We start from the raw sequence: 27,207 nt of genomic DNA on the forward strand, positions 1-27,207 counted from the left end.
GAGGCCCGGCCGCCAGCTGCTGGGGGCGGGCGGGCGCCCGCGTCCCGCTCTGCGCGATTTGGCGCCGCCGCCTCGCCTCCTCCTGCCGGGTAACGACACTACTGCTCTATTGCTCTACCCACCGTCAGTAGGGCGACTGCCGGGATTCTCTTCCTCTCCATCCTTACCGCCGATCTGCTAATATTGGACTTGCTGGTGGCGGCAATAGCGGCGGCGGCGGGAGTTGGTTGCCCCCACCCACCCCCCGCGCCCCAGCTTCCCCACCATGTCCTAGAAAAGGTGAGTGCGGCGACAGTCACTTTGCGCTGACAGCGGCGGGAGGGGGCCCGGGGAGCACAGGGCTGCCCCAGGGAAGGCATGGTCCGCGCAGAGGGCGCGGGTTGGCGAACCGAGGTGGGCTGCGGTCAGGAGATGAGGTGCCCGCCGGGCCGCCTCCGGGCGCGGGTGCTGGGCGGCGGGCGAGCAATCGCGGCGGCTCTCCCTGCAAGATTCTAACCTAGATTCTGCAAGAAGCTGAGATCCAGGGCAAGACCGGCCCTCCGTAAAGGAGGTAAAAACTTAGTAAAAGAGACACGTCCATTCCTTTAATAATGAATAATTCGGCGGCGCAGGCAGAGCCGCTGTCTCCTCTCGTGCGCGGGCGTTAGGTCCGGGACTCCCTTCGCTCCTGCCGGCCGCCCGCGCTCGGCCCCGGGTGCGATCGATGCCCGGCTGCTCGTTTGGCCAGGAGAGCGCGCATGACCTCGAGCCCCGCGGGAAAGTTGGGACACTTGCGGGGACTCCCGGCTGCTGGTGCGCAGGGGGCCGCTCAGCGCGGGGGACTGTTGAGCACCAGAGTCGGGGGTTGGGACCAGCTCTCTTGCGCCGCCGCCGTCTCTCCCGCAGCCAGGGAGTTTTGTACCTGGAGCGGCGGAGAGTTCGAGTTTTCCTGGGTTCTGGGTCTGAATCCTGAAGCTTAATTAACTGTAAGGAGAGGAGGGGCCTTTGAGCACAGGGCTAACTCCCTCCCCCCTTCCGAGTTTGGCTGGTGCGGGGCAAGGGTGAGGTGGGAGGCTGCACAGCTGCCGCCGCCGGGCTGCGGGTCGCCAAGGGCCGGGGGACCAGATTTAGGTGTGTACGTCACTGGTGCTGACTCTGGGCCAGCCGGGAATCTAAAACGGAGCCTCATACGCGGAGCCTCAAAGTCCTTAGAAATCAAAGTTAAGAAGCCCATCCTTTCGCTTAGTAGCTTCAGCGTTTGGGTGGGCGGGAGGAGAATCGAGGTGGAGGCGATTGGAGGGAAACCGAAATTTCTTCTTGCAGACACTTGATCCTTAGAAAACAGTTTGTTTCCTTCCCCACTCCCGTTTGTTTCTCCCAATTATGTGCATGCCCCCCCCCCATTATAAAGAAGTGACTCTCCTCGATGGTAAGCTTTCTTTCAAACTGAACTAGTGGAAAAATCCAATACGAAAGTAATAAATACAGCAACAAAATTATAAGGGAGGAGTGCAGCAGCTCTTGACCCTGGCACTTTTTCGGGGGTGGGGGAGGTGGAAGAGAAGCTGTGTTTAAAGGGTTTTGGCTGCAGTGAAATCACTCGCTTTTCCGGCACGGTTAAAACAAGGAAATTCAAATCGAGTGGGAACGTGATCCTCTTGCTCGCTGGCTGCGGACGCTGCGGCTTCTCGGCTGAGAGGTAACTCGGCAGACAGACGGGAGGGGCGGGCAGCGGAACCTCGGGGGTCTGAAGAAGCCCACTGAGAGTCCTCCCCTGAGCGCGGACGCGGTGGGTGGCGCCTGGGTCAAGGCTGCCGCTCACCTGGAGCTGCAGGTGGAGAGCGACAGGGGACGGCACCTTAACTGGCATTCGGAAAAACCGACTTCTTCCGCGTCACCAGACTTTTCACGTCTTTCCAGACATCCCGGGTTTAGCCAGGAGGAGAGCCAGGTGGGCGTGAGCAACTTTGGGGCAGTCAAGCGATGGGGGCGGGGGGCCGCGGGTGGAGGGTACCTAGTGGCGTAGCCGCTGCCCTGCACCCCAAGCGGCCACCGCTTCTGCGGCTTTAAGGGAGCTGCCGAGTCCAGGCTGTGTCGCAGCAACTTTGTATCAGTCATGTCGCCCTCCTGGTGACTGACAGCCGGAATTGTCCAATGAGAAGCCAGCCTGACCCGTGCAGCGTGGAGACTCGCTTCCCTCCGGGCCAATGGGAAGGGCCCAGGGAGGCGGGATAGCAACCTGAACTTTTTATCTGGACATGTGACCGGCTTTTAAAAGGGCCGGCCCTGGAGCTGGCCCACTCCCCCTCCGGGCTTTCGCCCGCCCTCTCGAGCTCTCTCCCTCCCTACTTCGCCCGTCCTGGCCCTACCCGTGCCCCTCCTCTCCGCCCCTCCGCGCCCGGGGTGTCATTGGACTGGGAAGACGCAAGCCAACTTCAGGCCGCTCGGAGGAAACGCGTGCAGTCACCTGGGTGCAAGAGCGTTGCTGCCTCGGACTCTCCCGCTGCAGGGAGAGCGGCACTCGCTGGCCTGGATGTTGTTGGATTTAGGGGGGCTCCGTAGCAGGAGTGTCGTGGCGTTGGCAAGCGCTGCAACAGGTAGACGCCGTGAGACGGACCCTGGCCGAGGCAGGTGTGTACGGGTGCGCGGCTGGGCGCCGCTTGCCCGGGTCGGCGTGCGGCCGCGGCGCGGGAGCGTGCACTTTGCAGGGAGAAGTGGCTGCGTAATCCGGAGGCAGTCAGTAGGGTGCTGTGTGCTTGTTGTTTTGTTTTGGTTTTCCACTTTTTCTCCCCTTTGACCGCCAGAGGACTATTTTGGGAAAGTTTGGCCACTTTGGATAAATGCCCTCTAACGAGCAGCTTTCAACCGGCTTTGGCAGTGGGAGGTCTACCACCCTTCCCTTTACCCAAAGATGAATTTCGGATCGTTTTCCTTGTACAGTTTTTAAAGGACGTTTGAATAATATTTCTTTCCTCTATCAATTGCGGAAGCACCCAAATCTCAGCCGGAGGTGTAGCGGTAAAAGGGCAGTTGAAGGAGATAACAGATCCTGATAGATCCTGTATGAAAAGGGCTCTGGAAATTCGTGCATTTCCCGTTCCTTAGTATTCGCGAAACTCCTGAAAGAGATTATGCTTTCTGTGGCATCGGTTGGAATTCTAAAGGCATCCAAGAAGGGATGAGGCTTCTTTTGGTGGCATCAGTACCCTGCTACTGAATTTAGGTGCACAGCTTTTCCTAATGAATTTTAAAAGGCCAGGTTTAAATCTTAATGGTTTATGGCACCAACAGTTTTAACTATTTATTATAACAAGTTTTCAAGTAGGAAAACTTGATAGCAGACAAGTTTTTGAAACCACTTAATTTCAAATGCAGTAATTGCTCTTTAACATTTGAATTGCCATTTCTCTAAGTGCTGTTATTGATCATATTTACATAGTAATGATAACAGCGTTCTCCGTCTGTGAAGTTCTGGGAAGTATTAATTTTATATCTGACTTCATAGCACGCTATCATGGAAATGCTTGAGGAGAGAAGTTTTTAAAAATAATCTGAAGGGGAGTTTTTTCCTTTAAGGGAGAAATAGTTTAGTTCGGGGCTTTTAGAAAGATCAGGTGGCTCAGTGAATTAGGTGAGTGAATAGAAATCAGATGTGTTCAGTTCTAACTGGTTCTCCGGCTCCCTTAGGTGACCTTGGGCTGATTTCTATCATTTACCTCATCTGTAAAAAAGAGGAACATAGTAATAGTTATGCAGGGGGGAAGACAGCAAAATAGTTACAGTGAACTTTTACAACTATGCAACTGGTGCAAATTATGAAATTCTTAAGGTTCTGTCTTTAAGATGTCATTATAGTCATATAACTATAGAAAATGATGCATTTGAAGGGAACTATGTTTGAGGGGTAGTAAAAGTGAAAGTGTTTTCAGATAAAATATAAATTCGCAAGATTCCTTGTTAATATTCCTGGAAAAAAACTACTTCCTTGTAGAAAACAGCAATTTAACACAGTCTGTAAAATATAAAATTTTAAAGTCAGGTTTTTCCTTTGCAAAATAGTGTTTAAGAGCATATATATGACTTAAGGTAGAACTATCAGTGCTTTTCCTTACTTTCCTTATGTGAAAGTTCCTTTATTTTTTTTGGGTGGGGGGAGGCCGTTTGCATGAAAATTAAGGGGTCCTCATTGTTTTTGTCTTTGTCTCAAGGGAGCCTCTGTTAACAGTTTCCATTTGTAAGGGAGACAAACCTGATTTTATATAAGCTAGATTTGTATACTGGTATCTGTTTCGTCTTATACTTTAGTAACAAAACTTTCCCTTTACCATCTGGATATTAAGTTCTATGAGGATCATATTCATCAACTAATATTTTGAGTATTCACTAGTAAGTTCAGGAAATTCTGCTCAAGCCATGGTCCTTATGCCGGTTTTAAAAAGACAGCTTGGATTTCCTGGACACTGTAGGAAATAATTACCTAAACTGATCCATTTGTTTTACAGAGAAGACCAATTAAGATAATCGGGAGAATTCAGCATAAAATACTTCAATAATCATATTCTTTTAAAAACGCAGTCTTTAAAAATATTTGCAGTGGAAACATGCTGATGTCCTCCATTCTTTTGTGTTTGTTGCCAGCCTTTACTCTGTTTTCTTTGTTGAGAGGTGCATTAGGTTGGTAGATGAGAATACCTTAAACAAAGCTAATGTAATAGATTTCAGCAAAACCTTTTGCAAATTCTCTAATGGTAGCCCTGTCAATAATGTGGTGAAATGCAGGCTGGTTTATGTTATTGTCAAGAGAGTTCAAGGCTAGCCAGACTGGACTTGGAAAGTTATGATCACCTGCATGATGTTAGCTGACAAGGTGCTTCCTTGTAGATTGCTTTAAGATGGTTCTTGCCCGTCAGCTCCTGTAGAGATTCTCTTCAAATCTTCACATAGCCTTACATATCCGTGGCTCCTGCTTTGAGGCAGAGTGGTGAAAAGTGTCCCTCAGCCTGCTAGTAGGTGTTCTGTGAAAAAAAGGTGCAGTAACCAAATTATTTAGAGGACTCTGGATTAAAAAGGAAACAGATTTCTGTACCGTGGAACTTCCCTGGAGTTTTAGCATGCAAATTTCCACTGTGAAACTTCAGAAAAGGCAGTGAGTGATCATGCTTTCCAAAAGACAATTTGGAGGATGAATTTTTGGAGAGGGGTCTGGATGAGGATGGCCCTTCAGACCCAGGGCAGATGGTTCTCTTGCCTGGGGGGCAAGGAGCGATACTGTAGGTGTGGGAGTGAGGAGGGGTGAGCCTGTGGAGACCTTTGGTAAGGGTGCCAAGGCAAGGGTGACTTCTGGGCATGTGGGTAGAGGGTGGTGCAGTTCACCAAGACAGAGAATGTGGGTTTAGGGACAGGGTTGGGGGTGGGGGAATGATACACAGAAGGTGTTCAGTTTTGAACAGGAGTAGACATGTTTCTTGTGGTGTTTAATGAACTTGGACCTGAAACATCTATACGTTAGATATACATCTGTTCAAGTTTGCTGTGGGGAAGACAGAATATTCTCAGGTAGAAGTAGAAGCAGGACATAATATTTACTGGTATTTTCAACCCATGGCTACTATTAAATGGTTTTTCAGTAAGGTAGAAAAGGCCAGTATTAGCTGTTTTGGTCCCATTTCACTATATATATATATTTTTTTTCTTTTTTTTCTTTTTTCCACTTTCACTTAGCTTTCATCCACATTAAGTTTTTCAGCTGGAATTACCAGATTACCTCCTCAAGCTTCGTAATTTGACTTATTTTCCACTGTTTTGTGATTTGATTTGTGATTAGGAATTTATAGAAAAATGTTCTTTAAGTAAAAGCACACTGCATAATTGGGAGATTTTAATGTCCACAAGTTACTGAGTATTGATTATGTTATAATAGTTTAACTTTCTTAAATTTGCATTATGCTGTCGTCTTGGGATGCAGTGGTAGAATTGATAAAGTTTCTGCCTTCTGGGAACTTAAAGTCTAGTGTAGAGTACAGAAAAGTAAGAGGTAATTATGATACTTGGACAATTTGGGCATTGAATTTTGTCAGTGAGCCCTGCAATATCTCATGCCAGTTTATTTAGTAGAGTCATTATATTATTTTTCTATGATAATTAATATAATTTCTGGAGCAAAAAAGCATCCTAGTCTCTTTTTAATGAGGGGAACATAGGGCAGATGGAGATTGTGAGTGGCAAAAGTTGGTGGGGAGAGGACTGAGAGGCCTAAAGTAATATTTGTATTCAGAACTGCAGAAACTGCATCTTGTAGATCAGGACCTTTATTTGGGTCAGAGAATGTTTACACAGCTGAAAGGATTTTAAAAATGCATACTTAAAGATTTTAATTGTTTTATGCATGAAAATGCATAAATGAAGTTTTATTGAGAGTGAGTTAATTTTCTTTGAGATATGTTTCTTTAGAGTGGTGGTTCTCAAACGAGGGGTGGTTTTGCACCCACCAGCCCCAGAGACATTTGTCAAGGTCTGGAGGCAGTCTGGGCTGTCACAACAGGGGAGGAGGAATGCTACTGGCATCTAGTGGGTAGGGGTCAGGGAGACTGCTGGACATCTTATGATGTGTAAGACAGATCTCAACAAAGAATTATCAGGTCCCAAATAGGGCCAAGGTTGAGATAGCTTGGTGTAGACACCTGGGATCAAATTCCAGCTCTGCTGTGTGGCCCCTGCCTCAGTTTCCCCAGTTGTATCATTTGGAATAATACTTTTGCCAGTCTTGTAGGGTTGTTTATAAGGGTAAATAAGTTAATATATGTGAAAGGCTTGTAATATGGCATTGAATGATATAATGCATAAGAATTATATAAATATAGCCTATTATCATTATTCTACCTATGAAATAAATTTATAGAGAGAGCCAGTGAGTAAGATGGTATATGTAAAACAATCCTGTGGGCTCCCTGAGGAGGGGGACTGGGCCTGTTTTGTTTATCACTGTAGATTCAGTGACTACTTCTAGGCCCAGGATGTAGCACATACTGGGTAAATATTTGTTGAATGAATGAACACATAAATTGTCAGGGCCCATCTCAAACTTCCTCCATTAACTGTTGAGACTGAAACTGGCTGTCTGTTGGGAGTCGTTTTAGCAGAAGTACTGCTAGGTCAGACTGCATGTCAGAGTCCTTGCCAGGATTGAAATACAGACTAGAGTCCTGATATTCTTAAGTTGTCCTACAGCCTCTCTGTTATCGACCAGCTTAATTAATCAGGATATGTGACTCTTCACGTAATAGAGTTGATTTTAAATTATCTTCATCACTAATCCATTTTTAGAAAATCTTATTGTTTTAAAAGTAATTCTTAAGTTATTTTGCCTGTGATCATTCAATTGATGACTTTATATTGGGAAATGGTAACATTAATTGCATTTCCTCGTTGTTTTTAATAAAGCCACGTATTAGATATGGAAAGCAGCTTCCATATGCTGGAAAGACTCCAAAGGCTTTGGAGTTAGAAGATTTAGTTTTAAACCTGACTTTGTCACTTATTATGCCTTTGACCTTGGGCGAGTTGCCCTCTTCACTAAGCCCTCAGTTTTCTCCTTGCCTGCCTCATGAGTCCCCAGGATTACTTTGCATATTAAATAAGTTAACATTTGTAAATACTCTTTGCAAACTCTAAAGGCTGTATTATAGCAAAGATGATTTATTGGTAAAGATTCTTTGCAACCTCTAAAGGCTGTATTATAGCAAAGACGTTACTTTTATTTACATGTAAAATAGTTTTATTGCTTCTTATATTCTGACTTCCAAATTATAGTCAAGACTGTTGTATCAGCACCTAAGAAGGTAATAATTTTAATATAACTAGAAGTATTGCTTATAATAAGTAGAATATGTATTTAGAGATCATTCCATGCAATTTCAGAATGTCTTTTAGAGTAATCTTGCTATCAAGAACTCTAATTCGGTTTTTTAATATAAATTTATTTGTTAGCTATGGAAACCAAAGGCTACCACAGTCTCCCTGAAGGTCTAGATATGGAAAGACGGTGGGGTCAAGCTTCTCAGGCTACGGAGCGTTCTTCCTCGGGACCTACAGAGCGGACCGATGAGAATAACTACATGGAGGTCGTCAACATAAGCTGTGTTTCCGGTGCTATTCCAAACAACAGTACTCAAGGAAGCAGCAAAGAAAAACAGGAACTACTCCCTTGCCTTCAGCAAGACAATAATCGGTCTGGGATTTTACCATCTGATATTAAAACCGAGCTGGAATCTAAGGAACTTTCGGCAACCGTGGCTGAGTCCATGGGCTTATACATGGATTCCGTAAGAGAGGCCGACTATGCCTATGATCAGCAGAACCCGCAAGGAAGCGCGAGTCCAGCAAAGATCTATCCACACGTCGAACAGATGGTGAAATTTTATAAAGAAAATGGCCACCGTCCCTCCACTCTGGGGAATGTGAGCAGGCCCTTGAGGTCCTTCATGACTGACTCGGGGAGCTCCGAGAACGGCGGGGTCATGCGCACCATGGTGAAGAGCCCCATCCTGTGTCACGAGAAGAGCCCCTCTGTTTGCAGCCCTCTGAATATGTCATCTTCGGGTTGCAGCCCTGCCAGCATCAGCTGTGTGTCCTCCACCTCGGCTAGCTTTGGCAGTTTCACAGTGCACAGCCCCATCGCCCAGGGCACTCCTCTGCCGTGCTCCCCTAATGTGGAGAATCGGGGTTCCAGGTCACACAGCCCAGCCCACGCCAGCAACGTGGGCTCTCCTCTCTCCAGTCCGTTGAGTAGCATGAAATCCCCCATTTCCAGCCCCCCGAGTCACTGCAGTGTAAAATCTCCAGTCTCCAGTCCTAATAACGTCCTTCTGCGATCCTGTGTATCCAGCCCGGCAAATATCAACAACTCGAGGTGCTCTGTTTCCAGCCCTTCCAACACAAATAACAGATCCACACTGTCCAGCCCAACTGCTAGTACCGTGGGATCTATCTGTAGCCCGGGAAGCAACGCCTTCAGCTACACTGCTTCGGGCACCCCGGCTGGATCCAGTGCAGCCCGGGATGCGGTTCCTAGTCCAGACACACACGAGAAAGGTGCTCGTGAGCTTCCCTTTCCTAAGACTGAGGAGGCAGAGAGTGCAGTCTCCAATGGTGTGACTGGCCAGCTTAACATCATCCAGTACATAAAGCCGGAGCCAGATGGAGCTTTTAGCAGCTCGTGTCTAGGAGGAAATAGCAAAATAAATTCTGATTCCCCATTCTCAGTACCAATAAAACAAGAATCAACCAAGCATTCATGTTCGGGCACCTCTTTTAAAGGGAATCCAGCCGTCAACCCCTTTCCATTCATGGATGGCTCATATTTTTCCTTTATGGATGATAAAGACTATTATTCTCTATCAGGAATTTTAGGACCACCTGTGCCCGGCTTCGATGGTAACTGTGAAGGCAGTGGCTTCCCAATGGGGATAAAACAAGAACCGGATGATGGGAGCTATTACCCGGAGGCCAGCATCCCTTCATCTGCCATTGTTGGTGTGAATTCAGGTGGACAGTCCTTTCACTACAGGATTGGTGCTCAAGGTACAATATCTTTATCACGATCAGCTAGAGACCAATCTTTCCAACACTTGAGCTCCTTTCCTCCCATCAATACTTTAGTGGAGTCGTGGAAATCACACGGTGACCTGTCATCTAGAAGTGATGGATATCCGGTCCTAGAGTACATTCCAGAAAATGTATCAAGGTAAGTGGGCCTTTTTTTCCTGTTTTGAAAATGGCTTTATAAAATGCTGAAGGTTAGCACTATCTTTACAGTTAAGAAATTTAAACACGTTTGATTTTTGTTTTCAGCATGGTCATTTAGTGCTTCTCCCTTCGCTTGTTGGTATGTTACTACTTTTTTGAAATAGAGAAACCAAAAATTCTGTGAATCTCTTGGAAAATATTTGTGTTGATTTTGAAGGAGTGTATTTAGGTGTTTTTCCCCCTCTGCATTGCCTGTTTTAGGTGTTTAGGAAAAGTTTGTTTCCTATTGTCTGTTACTATATTTACTTTAGCAAACTAGTGCTAGATTTTTTTTTTTTCTTTAGCTGTGTACGCGTTCGCTAAATTGCTTTAAATTGGTCTCTTTGTGGTCATAGTCTTTTTTTACCTTTAATTTTCTTTATTAACCACTTCATTGGTTGTGAAAAATGAAAGGAAACCCCAAATCTGTTACCCACAAGCTCCCCACCTTCTTCATCTTTTTCTAGATTGGTTAATCGTATGCAAGTTGTGGTGTTCAGTACAAATAAATCATTTCCTTAACTCTGGAGGGCTTTTTAAAGACTCAGCATATCTAAAATTACTAAGTGGCCCGTCTTGCTTTCTTACTCATTGGAAGTGAAGTATGTCACTGCAGTTTTGAGCTGGTATATTTATAACTTTTAAGATCTGCAAGAAGACATACTTTACTTACTGTAAAATACCTCTTGGCTTTCCTTCATGCAGATAGCATATTGTATATATTTAGAAAAAACAAGGAAGAGGTTTTAGATATGACTCTGAAGGGTGGTTCTAAGTTATGCAATGAATACTTGCATTGGACTTTGATTCAGTACTGTGTTTTTTATACGGTTGTGGTCAACGATCCCTGTATTGAACATACAAAGAATAGATTTCCTAGATATAGTTCACGTGGGCATCTAGGAAGATGTGGCTGTTTTCCTTAAAAACTTATTTGGTGGGAAAAATGGCCATTCCCATTAACAAGATGTAAGGTTGACGTGTATTCCTTACTCTTTCTCCTTCGGTTTTTTACCGAAGCAAAAGGAAACACTTTCATTTGTGCATTATTTTCATCATCATCAACTCATACCTCGCTCCTCTTGCTTTTATAGAAGCACACATTCCATAAAGGAAATTTACACATTGTAATTTACACATTGTTACAGTTCTCGGTAGCACGACTAGTCAGTCCTATCCTAATGCTGCCTGTCTCTCCTGAATTCTAAACTCTTTACACAAATGCTGAGGTGGCATGGTTTTCCTCAGAACCAAGCTCAGCAGGTGTTCCACTGCTAGTGCTTTGTTTTACTTTCAGAGCAGGACATTTTGCACACGATGTAGATATTTTTGTAAGTGATGTTTGTAGTAGGTTATTCAGAGCGGGGACAGCCTGATAGTTAAAGAGCATGGCTGCCCTGGTTGAAATCCCCAGCCCTGCCCCTTAACTGTTTTGTGACCCTGTGCACATCCCTTCACCTTTCTGGACTTGAGTCTTCTCATCTGTAAAAAGGTAATTCAGTAGTACCCATCTCAAGGGTAGTCAAGACAATTGAGTTAATTTATGAGAAGCACTTTGACTCCCATCTGGTACACAGTACGCACCATAGAGTATTATATACAGCTCATCGATTGCTCTTAGCATTTAATTCAATTGTTTTCATAACCTTTAGTTTCCGTTTCCTTTAGAGTTCTCTTTTCTGCATTCTGTGAAATTCCACAGAATCTTTTAAAGACATATGCATAGTGTAAGGAAATGTTTGTTGATAAATTCTTACGATTAAATTATTTTTTTATGGTTAGGCACTCCACATTTGCTACTACATTTCTATTTATGCTCTTTGAAGGCTATTGCTTTGGGTAATGATACTTCTGGTAGAAATACTAGAGTGATACTAGCTAAAATCAGTAATTCTCTTTTGTTTGTTCCGTATCCTATTTCTACTGTTTTAATTGTCTTTTTCACACTCAACTCATGAAGCCCCTCCTGGTGGTCTGGGGACCCATAGCCTTACATATTCGTATAAATCAGTGACCTTGAGCCTACTCTGCCTTTGTGGGAACCTGGGGTGTTGTCTGGTGTCTCTTCTTGAGCCTTCCAGAATTCTTACTGAGCTTGTTAATATAGTCAGAGGGGATTCCTTTTGTTTACATATATACTGGTATTGTGCTAGTTAATATAAGTTTTCCAAAAACTGTAATGTCAAAGCTTTAATGTTATTCAAAGTCTCTTTTAGATTACTAATTCTTTACAGCTTTTCCTGGTGAATATTATCCAAATGTATTTGTTTTGATCATTCTCAGAGTAAACTTAGATTTTTTTTCTGGATTTCAGTCTACATGTTATAATATTTAATTTAATCTCATCCAAGCTTCATTATTGGCCTCTTCTTTTGTGTCTTTTGGACCAAATCCAACCCTTCTGCCTGTGTCATAATTTATCATGATGATACCCCGTTCCAGGGAATGTTGGATTAATGAATTAAAGATTGTAAAGGATCCAGGCAGTGCGAAACTGCTTCTGAGTTTCATAATATCCTTTATCTTTAGGTTCAACTCTAAACTATTTTCAAGTAGATGCCGAAGTATTGTTTGGGGTTCCTGAGACCTTTTCAGGGAGGTCCACAAACTCAAAAATTGTGCATTGGTAAAAGCCATTCAAAATGGGAGATAGGGCTTCCCTGGTGGAGCAGTGGTTGAGAGTCCGCCTGCCAGACCAACGGTTTTAATGTAATAGTGTGTGAAAAGTTTACTGATAGAGTTTCAGATTCCATGTGGCAACTAAGCTTTAAGAAACCACTGACTCTCCATTTTCAGTGTCGTGTTAAAGAATCGTATCTGCAATGATCTGAAATGACCATTAAAATGCTCTTCCTTTTTCCAACAATGTATCAGTGTGAAGCCAGGTTTTCTTCATATTCTTGAACCAGAACACATCACCACACATTGACCACAGAAGTAGATAGGAGAATCCAGCTGTCTTCTATTAAGCGAGACAATAGACTTGCAAAACTGTAAAACAGTGCTGCTCTTTTCACTAAAGTTTTTGTTCTGGGAAATAATTTTTTTTTCACATATGCACTTTTATGTTAATGTGTGATGACTTCTTTTAAATGATTTAAAAGAAATATTCGTTTTAATTTCTAATAGGGTAGATATCAATAGATAGAAATGCAGATAAACAAAACCTCTTGTCCTCAATACATTTTAAGAGTGGAAAGGCATCCCGAGACCCAGAAGTTGAGAACTGCTGGTCTCTTCTATCCTATACACCCTTTGGAGGTTAATGCAGAAAGAGGATATTACTCTGTTTGTGTTAGCTTTACTGAATGTTATGCTGAGGAAGGGGTGTCCCAGGCAGATAAGGAAAATGGTTCGTATCCAGGTGAACTTGTCAAGCTGATAGAAGTGAGTGATGGCCATGGAGTGTGTGTCTGTTTCAGCCTGTGGGCGTTCTACAAGAGCGGTGACCAGAGGCACGCCTGTTATCATTTCCAGCAAGTGGTTTATCTGACGGCCACACTGGAAGGTACATGATGATAAAAGCTGGATGTAAAACTCTGCGGTGGACACTGGACCTAGTTGGGTCATGCAGATGCGAGTTCCCCTGTCCGCTTGGACACAAACAAAGCTGTGACCTTGAGTGAGTGGCAACTTCTCTCGGCCCCAGTTTCTTCATTTGAAAGAAAACGAGTTGACCTAGATGCTCTGTGAGGTCTGCCAACAGCGCGACTGAGTGGCTGTGTAGTTTCCTTGGAGTCGTGTACGTTAAGAATAAAAATAGAAGTATCCCTTAACATATTTGCTAGTCTGGTTTCAAGTTTATCTTACAAGTCCAGCTCTGTAGTTGCCAGGGTAGTCAGGATAGAAAAATGTCATGACCATTTACCTTTTAAAAGTAAGGGTGAGTAGGGGTGACCTGTCATTTTGCTTGGAGAAGTGGCAGGTTTTTTTTCTTTTAATCAAATCTTTCCTTTCTTAAAACTTGACACTTACACTCTGAGTTTCTTGTTCTTTTGAATTTACACTATTCCTTCTGGAAACAGGGTTTTTCTGTTGACATAACATTGGGTGTTGATGGCGATAGTCATAGTCACTTTGATAGCATTGTAACACAGTGCTACCATTGACTTAGACTTTTCGAATATAAAGTTCACTGTTTCAAAGGGCACATTCTGCTAGTTTTCAAGACAAGTAATCAGGAATTTATCTTAATATATGCTGAACTTTTTTTCCATGATAGGAGAAAACAATTTAGTGATAACCTACAGTTGTTTTCAAAATTTTTCAGTGGTCCCTGGAGTTTTTCGAAACCCATCTTCCATAACAAGTCAAAACCTTCAGAATTCAAGGAGTTTGTTACAAAGTTTGCCATGTCTCATAGTAAGCTTTGTAAATAAACCGCTGAGATATAAGTAACTTCATGTAATGCAAAGCATGAAAGAATAATGGGTTTTGGAGGGGAGAGATTGACTGATTATTGGTACTTACCATAATAAATCCATTATAGAATTACTTAGGTCATTTGGAAATGAAAACATGGAACTTTCTTTTTCTTATTTGTCTTATAATATTTTGATTTTGAAATTGCTAGTGTGCCTAGAATTTCTCCAGGTTAGTGTTCTAAATAGTATTTTTATAAATATTTAAAAGGAGACTTGCTTCTTCGGATGATGCATTCACCTTCATTATTTATGGTATTTCTGGTAAAAGTGGTGATAATTTTATTGGAGAAAAAAACCCTATTCCTTTTTAATAAACAAATCAGTATGTACTGCCCTTCTATACATTTTGCTTTTCACCTCCTTGATTTATATGTCAGTATGTCCACCTTTTATCGTCTGAAGTGTTAGTATATTTAGAACTGTTTATTTCATACTTTAAAAATAAAGTGGAGATAAAAGCCCTGATTTCAGTTAAATAAACTCAAATTATTTAACTTAAGGAAGTTTGCATACATACCAGTGACATGGTGAAACTAGGACCTGGAGATTTATCATTTATGGATTTGATGCCTTTTGCAATATTCAAATTCTGGGTGTGTCTGACCTTTTCTATCCTTGTAATGTTTACAGTAAGAGAAGATGTTATATTGATCACCAGTAATTTAGGAGTAATACTTCACTTCCCCTGATGTCCTTTATTTTTTTCTCCAAAATAATACTTATTTTCCCAGGCTTTCAACTGTCGCTGTAGTTTCATACAGCTCATCTACTGATAAAATTTCAGCTCTGCTTCTAAATAATTTATCGTTTCCTTTCATTTACCAAATTCAAATTAAGAGAAAAATATTGATTTCTTGGATCCATTTAAATGTAGCCATTAAGTTGTATATTTTTGTGGACTGCATTCCAAAATTTATTAGTGAAAATCCAAGAAATATAAGTGTGTTAAATGGATAGTGTCATCTTAAATTTTAGAATTTCTAGTTTTAAACTTGTCAGGTATAGGCTTTGTTTTCATTTTTAAGAGTTTTATTTTGTTCTTTATATAGTAAGGTAATGACGAAGTTAAAATGTAATTTCATATAAGCACGTGTTACTTAATTGATGCTCTGAAAAACCTCTGGATTTATGATTGTTAGTGGTATGGCCAAGGCCAAAATTTCTATGTAGAGAAGAGGTAGAAATTGCTTATATTTTATGCAAGACATAGAACACTCTAGCCCAGGAAGGAAAAGAGGACAAACAAAAAGTAATCTGAATACTTAACAAAGTTAATACCCTGGGGAGAGAGTGTGAGCTAATAACTGGCCATCTGAATTCGCAGCTCTGGCCATGACTTAATGTTATCAGTGATGACCTCTTCATTGGCATGTATCCTCACCTTATATATTAGGAGCTGTCGAAACAGATATCCAAAAATTGTGACCTGAAACACAAAGAAATAAGGTTTGTAATGGGCAAAATCAACTTCGGGTGTTCCGACAGGGAAGGATCTGGGCGAGTCTTGGAAAATGAGGAGATGGGGGTATGGTGATCAGAGTTGGTATTTATCCTTAGTCTTGAAAAGTTTGCTGGGGATCGGGGGGCACCTCCTGGTGGAAGGAGTTACGTGGGCAAACCCTGACAGGCAGAAAACACTGAGTGTGGTCCAGCTGTATGGCTGGCTGTGATATGGGGAATTGGGGGAAAGAGGAAGAGCTTAGTTGGAACTAGAAGCCAGTGGAACTTGGAAGTCACACTAAGAAGTTTGCACTTAATTTGGCAGGTAATGAGGAGTTCCTGAAATGTTGGAGCAGGCAAGCAGCCTGAGCTGAAGTACACATGGGTAAAACCTTAATTAGGCAGTGGTAGTAGGGTGGATTGGAGCGTAAAGGGCCTTGTTAAGAAGTTATTGCAACAGTGCAGGAGGATGGGAACTGGAATCTCTGGAGCAAGGATGTCGGGGGTAATGGAAAAAAGGGGCAGATATAACATATTCCAGAAGAAGACTTTGTTAATTTTTATTTTGAAATAACAGACTTAGGAAGAACATGGGGGAACCATTACAAAGAATGATAAACAAGGACACATGTACACAATGCAGCCATCAAAGTTCAGAATATAACCTTAAGTTACTGACATCTTGATTCTGGTTTTGCCAGTTGTGCCCATAACGTCTTTCATAGTGAAAGCGCCCCAGTGCAGAATTGTATTTTGTTCTTTTTAGCTGTCATGACTCTTTAGTCTCCAGTCTGGGACAGTTCCTCACTCTTCTCTAGATTTCTTGACTGTACAGTACTTTAGGGCAGTAAAGGCCAGCACTTCAGTAGAAAGTCCCTGATTTGGGTTTGTCCTCTGTTTCCTCTTGATTTGATTTGGGTATCAACCCCTTGTCAGGCGTATCACAGAAGGGATGTAGCATCCTTCCTCCTTGCTTCCTACCACATGCCAGGCCGTTTCCCTTCGTGCCTTTACAGTTTATCTGCAGCGTTTTATCCAGGTGCCGTCTGCCAGGCTTCTCCACGGTCAAGTTACTCTTTTCCCTTTGCAATTAGGAGCTATTTGGGGGAGTGGTACTTTGAAGTTGTATAAACATCCCAATCTTCATCGCACTTTGCTTATTCATTAAATTATCGATATCTTTATGGCATCATTGTTTCTTCTTTTCTGCAGCGGGTTATAGCCTGTTACTGCCCTTATTTTTGAGGTTCAAACTGCTCCTCAAACAATTGGGAGCCCATTCCAGCTGGTTTCCGTGACCTTTTGCCATGTTCCCATCATTTCTCTGAGCGCTTCCTTGCTTTAGGCCCATCTTGTACTTTTCCTGTCCCAGTCCTGGAGCCAGCCCTTTCTGCAAGGAGTGCCCCCCCCATGCCTGCAGACACCCTCCTCTCCTCTGTGACTGGAGTCTAACTCTGCATCCTGGGTCACAGGGCCACACCCCCACTGGATGCCCCCCTCCACCACTCGGGCGCTAACTCCTGCTGCTGGGTTCTGAGACCCGGCACTAGGCCAGGTGAGCACATGGATGCCCCCCTCCCCCTCTGTTGGGACTCTGACTCTCTGCATGGGGGGGCTTGCTGCCCCCCCAGTGGGCCACCATAGCCATCCACACCCTAGCCCCCAGTGTGGAGCTCTGCCGTGCTATGTCTGGCCTAATGGCTTTAGGACTAAATCACTAAGGAAGGGCAGGAGAGGAGTTGATACTTGAGTGGAAAGGATGTGGAAAATCAGTGAAAACTCACAGGTTGTCGGCTTGACCATCATGGAGGGGGGTGAGCAGTTAAGAGAAATGGAGAGGTCGAAAAGAGGTGATGATTTATCTTGGTTGCCTGAGTTTTACGTTCCAGAGAGGTGGGAATGCTGGTGTGAGAGTATGGGAGGCCTCTTCACAGACATGGCAGTGCAGGGGGCAGCGCGGGTGCTAGCCAAGTCGAGAAGGTATACATGACTCAAGTATCGTCTACAGTGCCTTCTCTGGGAGTTTGGAGGAAAAGTACCCCTGTAGATGAGCAACACATGCTAGTAAAGGACACAGGAGTTCTTTTGACAGTCAAGATAGTGCGGACTCCTGGATGCCAAGGGAGGAATAACGTTGTCTTGGAATTTCCAAATTAGAAGGGCCCTAAGTCTGTCTATAAATCCAGCCCTCTACGGGCACAGATACTGAAACTGAGGCTGAGAGAGTCTGTATGCCTCTTCCGGTCTCAAAGTAGTTAGTAACAGAGCTTTCCTTCCAGTGGGAGAGGGGGGTTCAAAACCCGATGGGAGGGCTTTCCTGGTGGCGCAGTGGTTGAGAGCCCCCCTGCCGATGCAGGGGACACGGATTCGTGCCCCGGTCCGGGAAGATCCCCCATGCCGCGGAGCGGCGGGGCCCGTGAGCCATGGCCGCTGAGCCTGCCCGTCCGGAGCCTGTGCTCCGCGACGGGAGAGGCCACAACAGGGAGAGGCCCGCGTACCGCAAAAAAAAACCAAAATAACAAAACCCGATGGGAGGGCTTTCCGGGTGGCGCAGTGGTTGAGAGCCCCCCTGCCGATGCAGGGGACACGGATTCGTGCCCCGGTCCGGGAAGATCCCCCATGCCGCGGAGCGGCGGGGCCCGTGAGCCATGGCCGCTGAGCCTGCCCGTCCGGAGCCTGTGCTCCGCGACGGGAGAGGCCACAACAGGGAGAGGCCCGCGTACCGCAAAAAAAAACCAAAATAACAAAACCCGATGGGAGGGCTTTCCGGGTGGCGCAGTGGTTGAGAGCCCCCCTGCCGATGCAGGGGACACGGATTCGTGCCCCGGTCCGGGAAGATCCCCCATGCCGCGGAGCGGCGGGGCCCGTGAGCCATGGCCGCTGAGCCTGCCCGTCCGGAGCCTGTGCTCCGCGACGGGAGAGGCCACAACAGTGAGAGGCCCGCGTACCGCAAAAAAAAAACCAAAATAACAAAACCCGATGGGAGGGCTGAGGAGGCCAGGAATTAGGCCGAATAGTTGGAGCTGGTGGCTTTTCAGGAAGGAATTCTGTAGAGCAGTGGGAATGGGACTCAGCCTGTGATTGACTGAGGAATAAGTTAGCAATGAAGGAGAGAAACCTGTGGGTGTGGGGACAGTGCTTACGCTTGGGAGGTGCCTGTTTGGTGGTAAAGGGAGAGGGGTCGAAGGGAGAGATGTTGGCAGAAAGACACAGCAGGATTGGAGAAGGGACAGGTAAGTCCTTTGTTGGACAGGTAAGGTCTAAAGAGGGCAGTGGACCTGTGCTGAGATTGAGGTTGAAAACGTCACAGGGAGGGAAGATGCTTGATGGGGGGCCGCGTCCCAGGAAGACGAGGGCAGAAGTGAGACTGTCCTTAGCCTACGGTCAGATATTTAACTGCCGGCTCGAACCCATAGGTGGAGGCAGTTACTGGTAGCCTGTGTCACCGTTTTATAGACCTGGAAACTGAGACTTAAGCCTGTAAAAGAGATCCACCTAAGGCCACAGAGCTAAGGTAGATGAAGAAACAAACACTTGAGCTAGAGAAGACGAAAGCTGAATGTCCTGGAATAAGGAGATGGGTCTTTTAACGAGCGTAAATCAGATTGGGTGGCTGACCTAAAGCCCTCTGGCCGCATCTCATTGCAAGCAGCGCAAAGTAAAGTAACTTAGGGTCTGTAAAGCACTGAGTTACCAGGCCCCTGACGATTTTACTTAGTATGTTTCCTCCTTGCTCATTTTCCACAGTGATCTTTCTGGGGCTCAGACAGCCAAGCTCCCTTCCTTCTTGGGGGCCTCTGCTTGCTGGTCCCTCTGGCAAGAAGGCTCTGATAACTTATTGCAGTTTAAATTGGTATTTCTCTAATGCTTACATGATACTGTACATCTTTTCAGGTGCTACTTGCCATCCATACGCCTTCTTTTCATGCCTGTTAACTCTTTTGCCCATTTTAAAAAGATGTTTCCCCTTTATTCTTCTTTTTTGTTTTTTCTTTGTCTTGCCATATGGCATGTAGGATCCCAGTTCCTCATCCAGGGGTCAAACCTGTGCCCCCCCGCAGTGGAAACTGGGGTCTTAACCACTGGACTGCCAGGGCAGTCCTCTCTTTTGTCCATTTTTATTGGGTGGTTTTCATTTTTTTGAGTTCTGCTATCAGTGTATTTTAAGATAAGCTTTTTGATAGAAGACCTAGAACTAAGAGAGAAATAACTTAAAAATTCTGTGTTGGCAGCGGGAAAAATACCAGGCAACTCTCGAATTATTTAGTACCTACTGTGTTCTTAATGTGGGGGAAGATACCAAATGAATATGAAGCAAACCAAATGTCTCCCCTGTATTCCCATCTAGCTGGGGGAGAGGGCTCACATGAGTTTATATAGCCCTTCTTTTGGTTGTTCCCTAATTACCTGTTTGGTCTGTTACCAAAGATGAGAAAAGGAGGAGTCTTATGTGGGCTAGAATAGTGAAGGAGAGCGTCATACAGGAGGTGAGATTTCAGTTGAAGTTTGAAGATTTGCGGTCTTTGGGGAGGAGTAGAGAGGTGTCATAGGAAGAAGTAAAAGCACAGGTGGGTACAGGACAAACAAGGCCTGCTTGGAGGGGTTTAGTGGTAGTTGGGGAAAACTAGACTATAGAAATCTGTGAATGCGGAAAAGAAGTGCTTCGTACTTTTAATATAGTGCTCGTAAACATTAAAAAAATTTTTTTTATTGTGCTAAAGGTTACATAATAGAAAACATACTCTTTTAACCATATTTAACTGTAGAGTTCAGTGGCACTGAGTACATTCACCTTGTTGTGCAACTCTCACCATCATCCGTCTCCCGAATTTTTCACCTTCCCAAACTGAAACTCTGTCCACGTGAAATAATTTTCTTTAAACCTAGGAATGACCTAAAAGGATAGAGAGGTCCACCTGGTAAGGGAGATAGAAAATAGTGACAGAAACAAATTTTAAAAAGCAACGGAGAGGCTATCATATTGGTAATTCAGTGAGTGGTTGGAATGGTGAACAAGGGATAAATATTAGAGACAAGACAGTTTATGGGAAGAAGTCATTGAAGACCAGATTATCTGACCCAAAGCCTGTTTCTTTCCCACTCTACTCCCAAGCCATGTGTGTTAACAGCCCCACAAAAAGTAGATTGCCAAAGAGCATAGGGAAGAAAAATGCAGAGTTTTATAGTAACAAGGAGAGAATTTCTGCATAATTATGACAAAGAGAAAAGGAGCAGAACAGTTTTGTTATTTGGATGAAGGTAAAACCCGATAATTTCGATACCAAAATAGAATACTTTTTATTAGACTTGGGGAAAAAACGCCCCCAGGGAAATGGAAACAGGAAGAACCAACTCCTGGTTTAACAAAGTTGGAAAGCAAACTGGTGAAAGATTATGTAAATCAATTAGAAATAGTGACATACGGAATTCTGATTTGCATACAAAGATATAAAGGAACAGAAGAATCTCAGCTCTTTGGGAAGTCCATTTATTTTGTGCTCAAGTAACTGGTGTTTGAATTTACAGGGCTCTTTCCAAAAGTGGAATTGTGCTGATTTTCCTCCATCACATGGTAGAGTTTGTATTTACTTAAAAAAATACTTTTCTGATAAGTTTGAGATGAGAGTCCAAGTGCAGAGTTTGAGACTGTAGGGATGTGATGGGAGCAGATATTCTTTTATTTACTCCAGTTCGGATTTTCAGTGTATTTTTTTGAAATGGAAATTGTGTTCAGAGAGGCTTTTTTTCTTGGAAACTTGAAGGTATGACTGAAGAATTTCTGGTCGTACGATACAAAGTATTTTTTTCTCCGTCTCTCTGTCATTTTCAGACCCAGTCGAGGTAAGTGTACATGTGAAGTATTCCTTTGAGACCTCTGGAAGCATTTGAGTTTCTGTATGTGGCAGAAATATGATAATTTTGTTGACCTATACCCTGTATTTTGGACTTGGTTGCTATGATTCAGGTGAAAACAGCACTTTCCCCTCCTAAGTACTGTTTTTTAGGGGACTGAAGAAATTGACAGAGGCCTGGAGTAGGGGAAAGAGGAGTTACAGCAACGTTTTCATGATGAAAATCTAAAGCAGATTGCGCTTATATTTACATGACTTCTGAAATGTTTAGCCCCATGGGTAGTTCTTAAATGTCCCTGTTCTTGAGCTAATGTTCATTTACAAGCCAAAGATTTTTATGAGGGTATAATTACATGAACTGTGCATTTTTTTGAAGATTAATTTGTCGCCAGTACCCGAGGATGGAAGAAGTAAAGAATAGAAATCTAAGTGTTGAACGTGGTCTAGCCTCTACGATTTCATAACACTGATGAAATATGCTTTTTTAAGAATTTTGATTCTTGCCAATTCTACTCTAGCAGAAATTATCAAATTTAGGATTATGAGGGTTTTAAGGAAAGTAGACATAAAACAAATGTTAAGAAATCAATGTTTTATTTAATATGGAAAATGACTACATTTCCATGACTGTGTTAGAGTCCCTACACAGTCAGTCTCCTCCAGACCCAGACATGTAACTGATGCAGAGCACGCTAACCCCGAGTTATTTAAGGCTTTTAATCAATGAAGAATGATAAAAGTTTGCTTGTCATACTATTCTTAGACAGTGTTGATATTTCAGCAGCTTGGCTGTAAAAGGGGGTGCCCTTCCCTGGTCCTTAGCCCAAGAGAGACTATGCAAGACAGAAAACATGGAGGTTTTTTAAAAAGGCATTCACTGCTACCTATAAGTAACTAAATGAAATACCAATTCTGTTTACTGAACACCATGGAATCTATAACAACAATGTACATTAAAAACACTTACTTGGAAGTCTACAAATAATAAATCCTGGAGAGTGTGTGGAGAAAAAGGAACACTCCTACACTGTTGGTGGGAATTTAAGTTGGTGCAGCTACTATGGAGAGCAGTATGGAGGTTCCTCAGAAAACTAAAAACAGAGTTACCATATGATCCAGCAGTCCCACTCCTGGGCATATATCTGCAGAAAACTCTATTTCAAAAAAATACATGCACCCCAGTGTTCACTGCAGCACCATTTACAATAGCCAAGACATGGAAGCAACCTAAATGTCCATCGACAGATGAATGGATAAAGAAGATGTGGTGTGTGTGTATGTGTGTGTGTGTATACACACACGTATATATACATATATATAGTGGAATATTACTCAGCCATAAAAATGAAATAATACCATTTGCAGCAACATGGATGGACTTAGTATGATAATCTATAAGTGAAGTAAATCAGACAGAGAAAGACAAATATATATCACTTATATGTGGAATCTAAAAAACATACAAATGAACTTATTTACAAAACAGAAATAGACTCACAGACATAGAGAACAAACTTATGGTTACCGAAGGGGAAAGGGGGGGGCAGAGAGGGATAAATTAGGAGTTTGGGATTAACAGATACACACTACTGTATATAAAATAGATAACCAACAAGGACCTACTGCATAGCACGGGGAACTCTATTCAGTATCTTGTAGTAACCTATAAAGGAAAAGAATCTCAAAAAGAATAGATGTATTAGAAAAAAACACTTACTTGGCAAACGTTCTGGACGTGGATGGTGGTGATGGTTGCTCAAAAATGGGAATGTACTTAGTACACTTAAAAATGGCTAAAATAGTAAGTGTAATGTTGTATATATTTTATCACAATGAAAATAGCACCTAATCCTAACAAAAACGGGGGTGCCTTGCATTGATGAAATTTGGCACATGGTAAGATTCCGGGGTGCCCTGAAGGCCCAGTGTGGGAGCCCCTCTAAGTAGAGAGGAGGTGGGAACTGTATCACCCAGAGCCGTGCACTGACCTGTACAGCGTCGCACACAGGCTGTGTTCAGGACTGATTCCCACTCAGCAAGCCTTTATGAAGCCCTTGATTCTGTCTGGGCAGAGTCCTGGGTGTATGTATGGTCACAATAAGAATGGGAACTTCCTCATCCTTCGGAACACCCAGTCTAGATCCAGCCAAGATCCCACTGCAAAGTAGGTTGTGATGAGTCTTTTTCTGGAGGTACCAAGTAATGTTTCCAGAACATGGGGGAAGGAACACTTCGAAAATATTCGTTTCATTAATAAAATTACATGATGGCCACAAGCAAATTTTATGTGATCGGTCAGAACTCTCGGTTTGGAAACAGCACAGGAAGCCATCTCATACTAATTTAAACAAAACGGAATCCCTTGGCTCACAAAATGGGAGAAGTTCAAGGGGTAAACCTCAGGCTTGGCTAGATCCCAGGTTTCAAATAGTGATGTTGTGAATTTCTTTGTCTCTCCATCTGTTGGAGCTTTTCTCTTTTCATTCGACTTTGTTTTGGGGAGCAGTGGCCAGTATCACCCTGGGCTTGTATTTTCATTAGTTACTGACCCTGGTGGAAGGAACAGCCTCTTTCTTGATAGATTCTCATTGGCCTGGCTGGGGTCTGGTGTCCAGCCTTGAGTACAGATGGTGATGGTATGTGTGTGTACATGTATGCAGGTGGGGGGTGAGTCCTTGGCCTCACTTTGGACTAAGAACACAGAAGGATGAGTCTCCAGAGTGTTCTGGACAAACAAGACTGTACTCTATAGCAATAGTTTCAAAAGCTGATCATGTTGTCAGTTATTAATTATCTCTTATTGAAATAGAAATGTTAAGCACAGTGCTTGATTCTCTAAGCATTATCATTAATGAGGTGTTACTAGTATTGAAGTGAACTATCTGGCAATGTTGAAAACTTGTGCAGGATAGAAAAATGATGATTGGGAAAGGCCAATGCAATGTTTTTTAGAGGGAGAGAAGATCTGATGGTCTCTTTTGTGAAGTACATTTATAGATTTTTTTTTTGTTTTTTGCGGTACACGGGCCTCTCACTGTTGTGGCCTCTCCCGTTGCAGAGCACAGGCTCCGGACGCGCAGGCTCAGCGGCCATGGCTCACGGGCCCAGCCGCTCCGCGGCATGTAGGATCTTCCCGGACCGGGGCACGAACCCGTGTCCCGTAGCATCGGCAGGCGGACTCTCAACCACTGCGCCACCAGGGAAGCCCTATAGATGATTTGATGATGGGAATATTTAGCAGTAACCAGGATGTGCTCCAAAAACAGTACACTGCAGATTTAATCCCACTTTCTGATACAGAGGGAAAATTGGGATTAATGAAACTCTAAAAGGTTCATTAAATTGACCCCATTAATAAATATGGCCCTAGGCCATCCAGAACTAGTTATCATTGCCCATCTAGGAGCACCTAAGAAGTGCCTTATATTGTATTTTCTTTGGCTTATTCATTGAGAGCCTCTGCCGTTCTTGGTAAAAATGATAGTTTCTTAGTGTGGGAGGATTACTAATAAAATGAACTTACACCTGTTCACCAATTCAGTATACATGCATACTTATGCGTATAATTTTGCTGTGGCTTCAGAAGATTCATGGATCATTTCATGAACTCATGGACTGCAGGTTAAGAACCACTCCACTTGTTCATTGTTAAAATATGATTACATAACTACGGAAAGAGGACTGTAGTGATCAACTACCAATAGGACATGTGTAGTTGAAAATGCAGTTTGAATTGTGTGTTCAACAGTAGTGCCAGGTTATACATTTGGTCACATCATCTTACGTAGTAAATATTTATGCAAGTTGGCTATCTAGGCGAAAGAATCCCATGAAATAGGGAATGTGGAGTGGCCCATATAAACAGGCCAGAGATATCAGTTGATCTGATTAGTTGATTTCTGACAAGTTGAAAAAGATGAGGCTCAATAAGCTTGCAGGTATTGACAGGTAGAGAGAGCATCATTTAGGAAAAATATAATCAGAAGCCAGAGTTATCTTGGTAAATGGGAGAAAATGTAAGACATGAATAAATAGGAGAATGGTGGTGGATAGGAAGGCCAACTTTGAGGTCATACCTCCACTTACTTGGTGGATGACCCTGGGCAAGTTACCTACCCTCTCTAGCAGTGAGTTTCCGCATCTTTAAAAGAGTGACAATAATAGTCCTTGCCTCCTGTGGCTATGGGAAATTTATCTGAACCAGTCTGAGTAAAGCGCTGGCATACAGTGAGCGTGCAATGGAAATCCTAGCTCTTACCATTATTGTTGATTGTTATTAATAGTTTCAATTAGAAATGAAATCGAGGAATAGGAACAATAGGAACTACAGGCATAAATAATTGCTCATGTGCAAGTGTGACCTAAAAGATTCCATCGTGAAAAGAATTAGCAATGTAGATTTAATAAATTCAACCACAAAACTAACATTATTTTAGAGCGAGGAAATCCTTCCAATTCTCTGTGCCCTCATGAGATCCTTAATTGAGAACTCTATTCTTCTCTGAATTCCAAAAATAGAGATTATGATGAAGATAGTTTAGACTAGTGAGTCTCAACGCTTTCTTAGAGCAATACAAATGAAGATTGATATTCACATATATCACATACTCCATGGCAGATTTGATTTAAAAAGCATTGTGTGGGTATGTGTGTGTGTGGGCAGCAAAGCAAATAGCACCATGAGCTTTTTGTTTTTGTGGTATTCATAAAAATCAATACTCGGCATAAAAATATTATTCTCTTAGAGTTGCTTATTATGGGCTGCTGCATAGATCAGACAGGCTGCATGGTGGTATACTGTGATGGTTTCAACTTCCATCTCTTTTCCCGTCTGTGAAAATATTAGGATGCAAACGAGTGAGTGGCTTTATTGTAGGAAGAATCATGGACCTGTTGTGTGTTTCTATTTTAAAAGTAAATAATTCACAAACATCAATTTCATTATTATTAACAAATTACTTGGCACACGGCTCACAACTGATCATGCCCTATTGTATGGTACTGTGATATAAAGGAGAGCCTGAGAAATTAGTAAAATGCCATAATCTCCCCTCTTCCTCTACACAGTTGAAATCACTAACTAGAATAATGCTATTCAAATTGGAGAACCGTTCAGTTGATGATACCAAATATATAGTTGCTGTCTTCTTTGGACGATAGAATAAAACAAGAAGAAATCCTGTTAGGGATTTAGATCAGCTATGAAAATCTGCTGACTTTATATCACGGTTAAACATTGGGCTAGACTTATTGTTCGGAGAAGGCCCATGATGACTTTTACTCTGCAAGATTTTAAAGGTAAGAATAATTTTCATGTTTGAGATTTTTTTTGATGTAGCTGTAACCAGAATAGAAGTGTCTTAGATTATGACTTTGCCTCAGATTGAGTAATTCGGCTGTAATAAATCAGCATATGTTGCTGGCTAGTCTAAAAACTACATGAGGATAAAAACATGTTATGTAAAACCATCCATAGTATCAAGTCTTTACGATTTCACTCTGCTGAAGATTTAATGCCAGCACCATACACCAGATAATCTCCAGTTTCTCTGAAAGAGAATGTCAATCAAGAAAAAACGTTTGAACACCTATCTGGATCCTGGAGAGAGAAGTACTTTATAAGACTAGAGCACTGTGTTTTGTTTGATTTTGTTTGATTTTTAGGTTTCAAGTCTCAAAAGGATAGACTGTGATTTATGGGTATCATTCATTATACTGAAAAATACAAT

The 27,207-nt window shown here is 43.0% G+C and overlaps 1 protein-coding gene across 1 annotated transcript in view; it reads left to right on the forward strand.

Annotated features, from left to right (window-relative positions):
* The first annotated feature begins 2,383 nt into the window (after nucleotides 1-2,383).
* The window catches only part of NR3C2 (nuclear receptor subfamily 3 group C member 2), a 367,875-nt gene continuing 343,051 nt past the window's right edge, over nucleotides 2,384-27,207 (forward strand). The window contains exons 1-2 of the mRNA XM_024736174.1: nucleotides 2,384-2,610; nucleotides 7,966-9,721. Of these exons, the coding sequence (XP_024591942.1) occupies nucleotides 7,968-9,721 (1,754 nt within the window). The 5' untranslated portion in view covers nucleotides 2,384-2,610; nucleotides 7,966-7,967. The remainder of the gene's footprint in view (nucleotides 2,611-7,965; nucleotides 9,722-27,207) is intronic.

This window comes from Neophocaena asiaeorientalis, unplaced genomic scaffold, assembly GCF_003031525.2.
Source record: "Neophocaena asiaeorientalis asiaeorientalis breed wild unplaced genomic scaffold, Neophocaena_asiaeorientalis_V1.1 scaffold7, whole genome shotgun sequence".
Classification (NCBI taxonomy): domain Eukaryota; kingdom Metazoa; phylum Chordata; class Mammalia; order Artiodactyla; family Phocoenidae; genus Neophocaena; species Neophocaena asiaeorientalis.